Source organism: Protopterus annectens, chromosome 8.part1, assembly GCF_019279795.1.
Source record: "Protopterus annectens isolate FY-2018-M chromosome 8.part1, PAN1.0, whole genome shotgun sequence".
In the NCBI taxonomy this organism is placed as follows: domain Eukaryota; kingdom Metazoa; phylum Chordata; order Ceratodontiformes; family Protopteridae; genus Protopterus; species Protopterus annectens.
The window spans coordinates 344,398,068-344,411,784 of NC_056742.1; the positions used below are offsets into that span (position 1 = coordinate 344,398,068).

The 13,717-nt window shown below is 38.7% G+C and overlaps 1 protein-coding gene across 1 annotated transcript in view; it reads right to left on the reverse strand.

The window, feature by feature from the left end:
* Positions 1-13,717, reverse strand: part of NAE1 (NEDD8 activating enzyme E1 subunit 1) — a 1,377,685-nt gene that overhangs the window by 1,175,872 nt on the left and 188,096 nt on the right. The window contains exons 4-6 of the mRNA XM_044081916.1: positions 10,674-10,704; positions 10,520-10,591; positions 2,758-2,837 (exon numbers count right to left, since the gene is read on the reverse strand). Of these exons, the coding sequence (XP_043937851.1) occupies positions 2,758-2,837; positions 10,520-10,591; positions 10,674-10,704 (183 nt within the window). The remainder of the gene's footprint in view (positions 1-2,757; positions 2,838-10,519; positions 10,592-10,673; positions 10,705-13,717) is intronic.

The following is a 13,717-nucleotide window of genomic DNA, read 5'->3' on the forward strand; positions in this document are numbered from 1 at the left end:
GCAAGGGATTCCTCATTTGAATCCCCCTCCTCCTCAAAGGAATTCTGTTCCCTAGGCCTCTTAATAGGAGTAGAAGACCAAGGGGAAGCTGGAACAGAAACTCATTGAGGAGGCTTCAAGGCCATAAAAGCACTGAACAAACACGGAGTGAAATTCTGCCAGCCACTCTGAGGGTCTTTAGGAGCAGGGGAAAAGTGCTTTCTAAAGGGATGTCAGCCTTATAAAATGTACAAGGCTCAGACCCCGTATGGCACTCTAAATGGTAGTTGAACCTCCTCCCTAACCAAAATCTGATGAACACCCCTAGGCCCTTCAGTAAAAATCAGCCGTTGTTCCCCATGAACATCTGTAGCGGACATCTGCAAGGCCTCCAGGGATGTGTGTGATGTCGGATCCATGCTAACCTCCGAAATGGTACGATATGAGTCCAACATTTACAGAAAACCTACGTTTTCTAACACATATTTACATTACACCAGTAATCATCCCACACATCAGAAAAATGCTGTTGTAAAAGGCTAGTTTGTCAGACTGGCCAGGATGATATCTAATGAAAGTAATTTTACAGATGAGTGTGGGAAAGTGGTAAATATGTTTTTAATGAGAGGCTATCCGGAAGGTTTTGTCTATGAAATCCTAAGAGAAGTTCAAAGAAAAAGAAAAATGGGAATAATTCAACCAATTCTCCTACATGGTGGGACAGTGAATATTACAAGGCAATATGAGCAAGAGGGATATAATAGAGCATTTATCACCACATACAGTTTGGATGTTAGATATATAAATAATGTAATTTTTAAAAATTGATGGTTGATTTTATCTGAACCAAATATGGTAGAAAAAATAGGAACAGCATCTAAGGTGAAATACAAGAAAGACATCACACTTAAGCAAATATTGGAAAGGGCTATTACTACTACTCAGCCTAATTTAAATAAAAGGACTGGTACATTTAAATGTGGGGCATGTAAGTTTTGCACACACATATTAGTGAATAATCAGGTAACAATCCACAGATATACACATACTGCTAGATCCTATTATAATTGTAACTCAGTGAATGTAGTATATGTTGCTATATGCCAGCAATGTTCATGTTTCTATGTAGGGAAGACCTCTAGAAGGTTGAGGGATCGGATTTACGATCATATGAGAGATATCAGACTAGGGGCATCCACAAATGCCCTATACAGACATATACAAAAAAAATACACATACGTTTACATTTTTTGTATTGGATTCTATACAAAAGGACATGCAGGGCAAAGTAACAAATGATAATTTAAATCTTAAGGAAACCAGATGGCAAACCAGTTTAAGAGCAACAGTATATCCTGGTTTAAATGACAGTTGCTCTATTGTACCTTTGTTAAAGATGAAACATTATGTATTGTAAAAAGGGGGAAGAATGTCCCTTTAATTTTTAAAAGAATTTGTAATTGTTTAATTGGTAATAAGTTGTGTAGGTATTTAAGTGCATCTGAATTGTTTTTAATTGTTCTGAAGAAGTTCACGTAAGAGGGTGTACGAATGCGCTCACCAGTAATGTTATGGTTTTATGGTGGTTGTATTTTGGACATTCTCCAATAAAGGAATTTTAATATTCAACAATGCACACTGACAGGAGTTCTACAGTTTACTTAGGGGGGAAAAGCTGATACCCTTGAAGGAATGCACATCTCAACTTCTGCAGGAGCCCAGCACATGGACTACAGATACATTCATTTTCCAAGCACAGGACGTTCAAGCTTTTTTTAAACAACTGAGACAAAGAAGTGAAGAAAAAGTCCAAATGTTCCACTGGGTAGAGAGGATCTTTCAAACTAATTTCAGTTTTCAAAACTCAAATCCAAAAATCTAAATATTCAAAGTTTTGAAAGCTTAATTACTGCTTATTTAAATCACAAAAAGTGGCAAACCACTTTAAAATTTTGTCAGCTCTAACTCTGCTTCAGCACAGTGAAACCAAAGGTCAGTCTTTAAAGCACTACTGTTTTTGATGTCTTCATAATTTAGTGGAAAGAGTGCCTTAAAGAGGAAAACTAATGTCTGCAATTTGAACAATGGCTTGCAGTGAGACTTTCATAATAATTCTAAAAAAAGACATCACTCCTTGTTTCAACGATATGTTTACTACAACCTGTCCAGCCTATGCACATAAGAAGTGGGATTTGTATGACGTTTTAAAGAAGATATACAATCATCAGCATCACATCCTGTTGGATCTACTGCATAATCACAAGACAAATGGGGACATAAACACTCGCTTATGGGATCTAAATCACTTTTGCAACACAAATGGAACATGTTGGACGGAAAACATGTATTACAGAGAATACCACTTGTTTGGAAATGTCTTCCTCATCATATAAAGCAAAGCATTTCTTTTACACTACTCAAATATATTCTGTATGAAATGGATGGGTAATCACAAATTCAACCTGGTTTAGCACTCTTGTCCCTCATGGATAGAAGCAACATGTAAATGTTCTACTTGCCTCTGGGTTATTTATATTTAAAATATAAAGGTTACAAATGTCATGGGAATGTATAGTTAGGCTACTAAAGATTCTCACAAATCAATAGCCTAATAGCAGCATATGACATTTGCAAATTTGAGACACCACTACAGCAGTTAATAACATGATCTTTGCACACACCTAAACATGATTACACAAACAAATCCTGTAAATACTACTTTTTTGCACTTTAAGAGCGTTTTCCTTCATTTAGTGAAAGACAAAGTTTAATGTTTACCTTTCTGGAAGCTGTGTTGCTACTACTAAATTAAACTTATGGAAAAATGTGGGATCATTCTCTAGTAGCTTGTCTGCGCTCTGCAAAGAAATAAAAAAAGTAATATAAACATGTATGGCAGAAATAAATCACATCTTCTGATATTCTCCATTAGAAATCTGTGAACTTAAAACTTGACCAACAATTTGGCACAGCTATGTGAACATACTCACCATAACAGCAAATGTATACTTAAAAGTATCACTGATGCATTAATGATGCCTTATAAAAAGGGAGTCAGCCACTGGTGGACACCAGCCCTATGAGACAGACTTGTAGAGCACTCAGTAGCTGCCCCCTCCCCACTACACTAATGGTGTCAAAATGACTCTTGGCTGTAAAGGCTTCAGCAGACTGTGACAATAGTCAGTACTACCAGCCATGCCAGGAGAAGTAGGACAGTGGATGTATAACTTGCAACAGCACAGCTAGCTGGAATTTTGTAAATAATTACATGTCATTTGTAAATCAAACTGATTTTTACAGATGCTTGGGCTGAAAATGTATTTGTGAGGTTTGCTTGTGTTAAAATGCATCAACAGTGCACCCTGCTGGAATGAAAAGAATATACACAAGTATGTATCACTGTAACTGAAATGTATATGTTTTAATAGGGGATACTGGGACAGCAGACATTAACCAGCTAGCTTACTTTAAGAAAAATAAGGGAAATGTAAATGAGCTGTTAAATCATTAAAACAACACCCCGCAGTGCTGAACAGAACCGGATATGGTAGGTCTGGGATAAGCCTTTGTTCAATAGCTCAGTAAAAGAGGGGAAGCCCCAGGTACTGCCATAAACATTTAAATGTATACTGTAGCCGCCTATGCTAAATTCCTCTTTCAGCTTTAAAGGGGGATACTGTGAGAACCTAGAGTCAGGTAATCAGATGAGGTTATTCTGCAAGTCATCTTGGATATTATATGTTACAGGGAGTAATCTCTGTGTATTGAGTATTCTGTTTTGGGGAACCTGACTAGAAAGACTGCTGACATATTTCACTGTGCCTTGCTCTATCAAGGAAGTAATTAGAGAACAGTAATTCTCCTTGTTTCAGTCAGGAATGTAGTGTAGCTTAGTTTAGAGATTGTTTTTCTTTATTTGTAAGAGTCTGTCCATCAATGTTATTTTCAATATTTCCTGTGATTTGAACTCTGTGATTTACTGTAAATATATATTCAGCATTTTCATGCTCTTTTATTATTTACTATTAAATATACTTAAAACCTTTATTGAGACTGGTTCTTGTAGAATGAGAGTGCTTATACTAGTTTGGTGACACTGTGTGGGCCACTCCAGAAGGCCTAGCTGTCTTTGGTCAACTACTACCATTTGTATTAACATTAATATTACTGTTATAGTACTGTGATCTCAAGCAATGTTGGGACACCAGCTTACAGAAATCTTCTCTGAGCAGCATGTGTGAACAATCTTTTATGTGAATGCCAGTGACATAAAAAGCTGCATGGAATACCTGGCTAAGAGAGCATCAACCAAGATAAGATCGTGCTTATGAATAATTCCTCTCTTTATCAAGGCATAATTATTATTACAACTAAATATTTATACTGAAAATAATTCCTCTAATAATCAAATGTCAGACAACAGATGCAAACTAGCTATAAGACTTCACAGTGGTTTTTAGAATGGTTAGCTCAGCTACTGACACAGGCAAAAATACAGCGGAAAGGTCACAGCAGCCTGAAACAAGGGTCACACACTGACACACACGGATGTATTACAGCAGCAGGAATGGTTCTGCTATTAGAAGTTGTATAAAACATGTATTAATCAGTACTTTTCTATTTCTATCAAACATTCCTAAACTATATGTGTAAAGAATGCAAATAATGTAAAATACATGATTTGTAAAATGTACATATATGCCATTAATATCAAAGAATCAGGAAATGTATATTGTTATATTTCACACATTATCCATAGAATGAATGACAGGAGCAGATGTTGTGCCTTGCATATACATGCTGCAAAGCTGCGGACTTTATATGAAGTTTTTATTAAGCTTTTGTATTGTACTACTTTGTGAGTTGCAAACTTTCATTAAGTTCTGAATTATCCAACAACAGTAATAATGTAAATATGAACTGCAGCTGTAACAATAATAGTCTTTTTTCATTAGAAATGTTGTGATAGACAATTAAGCAGTAAGAACATATGATGATAAAGCAAGCTGAAGAAAGGAATGCTGACTCTGCACTTATCACTAAAAAGGGAAGAAATCTGTTATAGTAGTAACTTTTAAAATAGTCTGCTCACAAGCAATTTTAAGTAGATGTATAACCTGATTTGGACACAATGCATGTCTAAAGAGGCAGGGCTGTATCTTTCAAGATTGTATAAAAACCCTGTCCTCATCTGAAATTTTTGTCAGTCAGTAAACCAGACTAGCTAGTCAAGGAATAATAAAAACTGGACTGACCCTGGGATGCCTTGCTTTGCTAATCATTTATTCTTCTTCTTATTCTAACTGCCTATATTTTTTTCCTCATAGGTGCAGTGCTTGTAGATACGTTTACAATTACATAGTATAATCGAACACCCTTTGTTAAGGGCCTTAGAGTGGCTGACTGTGGTGTGTCTGGTGGTGGTGATAGCTACCTTATTCATGGGCAGAAGGGGACACAGCAAGTAAATCTGTGCCAACCTTTCCCAGGTGGGTCCACGTGCATGCATGTGTGTGACTGAAAAAAATCAAATCTCACAGTGTGCATGTGTCAGCTACTTGGGGCAGGGACACAAAGTACTGGAGGACTTGGCTTGGACACTCCGGCTGAGGACTTAAACCTACAGCTGTACTAGTGGGAAGTCTTACTGGGGACCTGGAAGGACACAGATATAGAGAAATCCAGACCCCGGGCTGAGTGTGTCCCCTGTGTGCTCTTAAGGGAAACAGTGCTTGGTGCAGAGAGGTCTGCATCTGGAAATACTAAGTGCATCCATTTGTATTCTAAGTGCATGTCCCTCTCCAGCGTCAGTGGTGAGGGCTCAGGCTCCTGGATTACTGGCCGAGCAAAAGGACGTCACACAGCCCATTACATCTTCTGTTCTTTTTACAGCAAGAAGTCACAAAAAAGCACATCCGTCAGCCCTGTAAGACATCTCAGGCAAAGCAAACATAGGTTTTATTGCTTAGGAATCTGCACAATAAACCATAAAGCCTCTGCACAAGAAGAACTGTGCTTGTTGTGGGGTGCTTGCTCTAAAGCCCAATGAGGGGAAACCTATCCTCAAGTTTAGTCAACTTAGGTATAGTTCTTCTGTCACTTACCTTCAGAATGTGTCAAAAGCCAAGTGGTGAAATGGTGGGTGGGATTCCATAACACAGCAGTGATCATGTTTTTTGATTATCTACTGTTATGATGATTAGCTACTATTATGATAAGTATACTCTTGCAACTGCACTGCATCATTCAGAAGGATCTCCGCTACAGAATTACGTTTTATACACAAAAACAGTACTGGACTAGGAAGAAGGTTAGAACGCACCCTGGAGGACAACACAGACAAAGCCTGCTATACTTCTGAATTGTATATCCAGCTGACAGTGTATACAGAAAATATAAAGGATATACCAGGTTGTTACAAAATAACAACCTGAAATATATCTAAAGAAAGCAGCTTTAGTAGCAGATGTGTTGGTGGAATGTGTCTATCTTACCTTCTAGCACTTCACCATAATGGCCACAGCAGAAGGTGATACAATTAGCCAAGCTTGTTCAGACACAAGTCTGCCTTGTTTTCTTGGCATAAGATAGACAAACAACTTATCAGCTTGTCTAAAATTCTTGACATAATATCAAAACTGACTGTGCACATCCACTATTTCTAAGATTTCTTCTCTGTTTTGGGGACCTAGCAAGTACTTGTTTGGTCTAGAAAGGTCCAGGATTAGTTAACAGGTCCATTCATTTTGGCACCAGAAACAGACTAAAAATCCTTTCCCAGCCCCTGAATAGAGGACACTTTCCATGACTCTGCTGCTTAGAAGTAATTCTAAACTTGAAGCTAAAGTGATCTGAACAGGAAGTACAGGAGGCATACCCACAAGGAACTTCCCACATTTTGTCTTGAAACCAATGGACACTGCTTACCTTACAAAAAAAGGGTCTGATGGCACGCATTTTTCTTATAACAGGAATGTCTCTAACCTAAGATGTGAAGGAAAGGGGGAAGCCGTTAGGAATTTAGAAATGTTCATTTCACTCACTGATAGGGGGAACCCAGTCCTGACCCTCCAAAAATGCAGTTTGTTTTCAAAGGTTCTTTTTTGTCATTCAGTCAGAATGCTTATAAGAAAACAGCCACTGTTTCAAGAAGAAATTCCTACCATAACTTGGAAATGATTTCATCAACTGTTGTTTCTCCTCCTGTTCTGATTTTTTTTTTTTTTTTTTTACAGATGTCTAGGGAAGGAGTACCAAACAGCAGATTTTAAACCATGGATTCATTCAACAAATGTCCCCTCACATCATTAGGGAATTAGGGAAAGCTCTAATCCTAAGCCAGGTTTAACTTCTGTTAGCAGTGTTTATGGTCGATACAAGCATCTGCAACATCATATCCATATTTAATCACCCATTTTGTCACTTTAATTTCAGTCTGTGCTAATCTGGAGAGTCTGATCCTTGTTGTTTCCCCTGAATGTCCAAAGCCTAGGTCTTCAATTTGTCGAAGGAGAAGAATGTCTCCTCTATTTCCTGCCCAAATGAGTACCTCAATTTATAACTCTGGATTCCCATGGGCAAGTAAGGTGCATATCTTTTTTAAAGCTATCAAGCTCATTGTATTCTTTGTTGCTGTGAAAGGTAATGGTTTCTAGTGCTACTTAAAATCTTCCGGCTGCTTTCAGTGAATGACTGCAGGATCTATTACTAGATTCATATGCATCTTCCAGGGAAAGTTCTCTCTCTTTTTTTGGCTAGGAAACCACTTTTGAGGTAAATGGCTCCGAAATGTGTGTGTGTGTGTGTGGGGGGGGGGGGGGGCACAATTAACCTACTACCAAACTACTACAAATCTGGCAAACTCTTTCTAGTCAAAGATGTGTCAGCTGCTATATGTAATGGCAAACGGGACAGGGTTATATAAGTGAGAGAGACACCTCTGTTGATGCCCTTTGCACTCCAAACCATGCTACAGTGGGAAATGCAGCCTCAAAAAAGCAAAATCCATGATCATACTCACAGGTGACAGCACAGCTCCTGGTCTGATCACCCCTTACCCGCAAAGAACAAATGAGTTGTTGGGCTTTTGCAAAGAGCGAATGCATCCATCAGCATTAGAGGGGCAGCCTAATGGTCAGAAGGGCTGGAGTTTAAAAAAAAGATGTGAAAGCTCAGGTTATCTATTCCTCTGGCATCTACAAAACAGCAGGTCAAGCAACAGTAGCAGCAAAACTGAAATGAAAGAAAAAAAGAACCACACACTACAGTGCTTTATTAAAATGTCAGGAATCTTCTGTGGAGGTGAAAGCAAAGAACCATTAGCTTACACTGAGATGGTGTATTTCTGCATGTCTAAGAAATTGCATCTGGTTATGGAGCAGTTACAGAAATCACCAAGGACAGACCAGTCTCGGATGATAAGAATCTTTGCGTTTCCAAAGGAGGTAATACAGGTAGGGACTATAGAACAAGATGTCCTGGGGCTGGGAGCAGAAATGTACCTGAATAATGAACTTAACCAGAAAGCTGCTCCTCAATGAGATGGATGCCATCAGGCCTGAGCAGGACTGATGAGGGCTCTATGACTACAGATTTCCTTACTTGTGGAATCCTTTACAACAATTGTGTTTCACCATTGCTCTGTTGCTGTCATCTTTTTCTAGGGGACTTAACTATGAATGTTCTGTGGCTCAGACAGGAATAAATGCCCCAAGACCCAGAGTCAGAAATATCTTGTGCGCTAAGAATGCCACTAAATTCCAGGCTCATTGAAACAAAGTAAAAGGATTTGCAGTGCTGACATAACGGTTTCTGCCCAAACAGAAAAGGCTATACACTGCAGATGCATTTGGTGATCTTTTCATGGAGATGTCATGGGCCATCAAAAAACCTCTAATAAGCAGTTAAAAAACACAAAGACCAACAGCAAAAAATAATAATAATCTCAATTATCAATATTTAGTAACAATATTTGAACAGCCTGGTGTACATACCACACCCAAAACTGAATGGAAAGAACTAAAGGACTGATAAGTGTACGCTTTTTATTTTCCGTGCAAGACAAACTGGCATGTGTTGCTCTCTCTCTCTCCTCTATAACTTAATGTCATGCTGATGCCCTCTGCAAAGGGAGGAAACTAACTACACTCCGAGGAAATCTGAGTGCTCCAGAAGTCTGGCCAGCACAGTTATCTATCTGTGCCTACTGCAACACAGATGTGATCTTTAAGATAAACATCTACAAAGGTTTTCAAAAACAGAACATTACCCACCACTCACTAAAGGAAAAACAAACCTGATTACACTCCTGTATCATATCACATTGTCAAAAATATTGACATCTAGTTAAAAAAGCTGTAGAACATAATTTCTTTATACACCACTCATTGCTCTGACATTACTTCAAAAAGTAATTCACTTTGTAAATGAACACCAATTAATGAAAATAAGAGAACAGCCAAGGCACTAAGATTTAATATAAATAAAACCAGCAGTCTGGTTAAGTTCGTTCTTCAGGTGCAATTCAGACTTTGAGGTGACCACATAACTCTACAAAATTTCACTTTTCAAGCATACTATGCAACAGTGACATTCATAAATGTTACTTTTAAATAAGTGCTAAATAACTGAATGTAAAGCTGCATGTATACAATGGGTGATCACATATGACAGCCTGAGTAAATACAAGATGAGCTTTTGTCATGCATGAAATTCATGGACTGGAAGGTGCTTTATACTGCCTGAACCCTAGTGTACAGGGAAATCCATGTGAACAGTACTGATATGCTGTACATTATATGCTACTAGACAAAACATCAAATCTGACTATAATGTGCCTATAGAGGTGAAAGGAGTTTGGGAGTGCAGAGACAGCTCCGTCCTGTTTATGCATGCAAACATGCACACACAAAAAAATCCTAAGTTTGCTCTAATCACATCAGATCATTCGATTTTACTCTCCCGAAGTCTAAAGCAATCTCATACATCACTTCAAGAATATCTCTGACATATACACACTCCTTTGTAATAGAGCAACACTATTATGTAAACTGTAGTAAAGGGGGTTACTGCTGCAACAAAAACTGTTCAGGCCACTGACACAGCTGTTATCTGAGCTAGAAGCATACACCAAAAAAAAAATTTGCTGTGTTTTAAATTGGTAAAATGTAACAGCCCACAATAACTATGTTAGTGAAGGAAACTAGGGTATACAACTGCATCTAATGGGAACCTGTCAGTATGTAAAGACAACAGTGTGACTACTTGACAAGTATTTTCTGACAACCACAATACCTCCCCCTAACAGTCCCCATCAAAATGTTCATATAGAAATAATCTTGTTATACAGAGCTGCCAGCTTATCATGACAAATGATACAACACAAGCCAGTGTTGTTCATCATGCTGTAGACGCTGCAAAAACACGTTAACATGCTGAATTTTTGACATTCTATATTACAATGCAAAAACACAAAAAAATAAAATTAAGAGTTATATTACAATTTTTAAATATGCAATGCCAACAACATGTTACAAACCTCATCCACAAAGTTTCCTGAGACATCCGTATTCAACTCTTGAAGAATTTCTGTTGCAGTTTGAGCTCGACTCTGGATTTTAAAATAAACACAAACTTTACTAAATGCATCTTGAGCTAGTAAGACTATAACGTAAGAAATAAGAATGCATTACCTTGCCAATGTTGTCTTTGGTCAGGAAAAAGCTACGAAAAGAAATAATAAAAGTGTAAGGACTTATTTAAGCTCTCAAATACTATTCCAAAGCATTATCTTTAGCAATCCCCAGCATTCATGGGTATTCCAGAGTTTTGCCTGAGAAATTTACTTTAATCTTTACATGTCTAAATTTGTGACAGAAGAAAGAAAACTGCAGTCAAATGACTGTAGTAAATAGTACAGCAATTCTTCAGGAAAGTATACAATAACAAACATGTTATCACAGTATCATCTGATTTGCAAGAACGTCCTCCTTACTGGGCAAGTATTGAGATTTCCTCTACTTATATCCCTAACTTGGAACACTCTGAAACATGTCTAGCTCTTAATGCACAACAGTATGAATCTCCTTCAGTTGTATGTCACCATGTCACATGCCTCTGCCTCCCCACATTCTGACTCACACTAACTGAGCAAATACAACTTGAACGATCTATATAAATAAGGGGTACTTGCGTATTATCGCAACCAGATTTTCTCGGTTGCGGAATGTGCATACCAGCACAGATAGGAGTGCATGAAACAATTGAGTCTGTCTTCGTAAATGTATAGTACTGCCCAAAATGTTTACATTTACTGTAAGGTGGTAATCAGACTCGGTATGTCTTCGGATTACCTTCGGGAACAGAAACAGTGGAGAAAATCCTCTTCCTGTTTTTTTGCAATTACACACGCACGCTACAGTTTTCATGGCTGCTATCATACTCTCGTTTGTTTGAACTTGTAGAAGGAATTCTTCAGAGAAATCAAACGCAGGCACTGAGCAATTGTTTTAGCTATACTTGCTTACTTTTAACCATTGTTCGCAAATTGTCAAAAAATAAAGGTCACCAAAACCATCACTTCCGTGTCTGTGTTTGCCTTCTCTGAAGGATTCCTTCCACACAGTGAATACAATCCGTTCATCACACCGACAGCAGGCATGACATTTCAAGCATACAACATGCATGCAAAAAATAGGAAGAGGGTTTTCTCCACTGTTTCTGTTTCCAAAGGTAATCCGAAGTTATCCCCAACCAATACAGAGCCTGAATACCACCTTCCAGTGTTTCATGGCCCAGTTTCTACCGAAGTAAGTGAAAATCACAACCGTGAAAATCTGGTTGCGATAATACGCAAGTACCAAATAAGGATATAACAAAATGCATCTCCTAGACAGTACTCTGCAAGGAAATCCATGTGAACAGCACTGCAGTCCCTATTGGTGCTACAGAAATATGACATCAAATCTGACTATATATTTTTCCAGCCTTTTGTACTTTTCACTGCAATACATCCACAACACCAGGAAAGGGAGGCCATTCAAGCAACTGGAGTGGTGGAAAATAAATAACTACCCACTATGCTGGGTTTTCCCACTGAATAAATGATAATGGCTAATACAAATCTGTTAGATCTGACATTAGAGAAATTCAGCATCAGTGAACTGTAGGGCAGAATGCAATGTAGCACAGAATAAATCACACTTGGAAATTGGAGCTGGATGAAGACCAAAAGTAAGACTCAGAAGACAGAGTCCTGAAGCCACACCAAGGTGCAAGAAAAGGCCTGACTCCTGATGTAATGGTCTAAGCAATAAAGTTTGGTGTAGGTGGGATCCAGTGACCAAGCGGCCACTGTATAAATGCCTGCAGTGGACACCTTCTTGAAATGGAAACTGGAAATTGTAATACCCTCTGGTGAAATAACTTTTGACAGCAGCATATTCAAAAGGACGGACAATGGCCCGGTGAAGAAATGCATTCAATGATAGACTTGGGTAGGGTTTGTTCTGCAATCACAAGGTCCTCTTTAAATGAAAGAAGGGAGAAAATAACGGTTCTGTCTTCCTAAAATCACACAGCCTACAGAAGTGGGAATTAAGCTAATAAACATCAGATGGCTTTTTCTCACGTGAATTATGCCCTTGAAGAAGACAGGGACATTTTTTATTTAATATTTGTTTACCAAGAAAGTCTGACTAAGACGGGGCCTATTTTCAGAGGAGGCCTGGGGAGAAATGCTCAAGACGCAAGTCTTTGTAATGTGGGAGGAAACTGGAGCACCCATAGGAAACCCACACGAATGCAGGGAGGACATGCAGACTTCACACAGAAGGCACCTTAGCCGAGAATCAAACCAGAGAAACTTTTGCTGTGAGGCGACAATGCTATTTTCAGAGGAGGCCTGGGGAGAAATGCTCAAGACGCAAGTCTTTGTAATGTGGGAGGAAACTGGAGCACCCATAGGAAACCCACACGAATGCAGGGAGGACATGCAGACTTCACACAGAAGGCACCCTAGCCGAGAATTAAACCAGAGAAACTTTTGCTGTGAGGCGACAATGCTATTTTCAGAGGAGGCCTGGGGAGAAATGCTCAAGACGCAAGTCTTTGTAATGTGGGAGGAAACTGGAGCACCCATAGGAAACCCACACGAATGCAGGGAGGACATGCAGACTTCACACAGAAGGCACCCCAGCAGAGAATCGAACCAGAGAAACTTTTGCTGTGAGGCGACAGTGCTAACACTGTACAGATATGAATGGAATGGTTTGAGGACATCTGAGGGCCCTTAAGGAAAAGGAAATGAAGATTACTCCAGAAGGACATACAATCACTAGGAAAAAAAATAAAACACTGTTCATTACAAAACAACCTGTATCTTAAAGATGTGTGGTCACAGTTTGTGGTCACTGAGAAAAACATCTTCCACGAGATAAATCTCATGTATCTCAACAGTGGATGGGTAAGTCTATCCATCATAAAGCTAAAGCCCCAAGGAGGAAATAGGCTCCTCAATGGAGATCTAAGATCAGAAATCCCTGAATATAATGTTTCGCAAGCTGCTGCTGACCACAGCTCTCTCTGTCCATAAGGCAGTGATGTTCCTAGACAGCTGAAAGAGGGGATGTTTGCAATGTAGAACACTCAAATGAAGAAACCACTAGAGCTGAATCAAAAATAAAGAAAGACAAAAACATCGAAACTCATCAAAAAAACAAGTGTTTTTGAAGGCAGA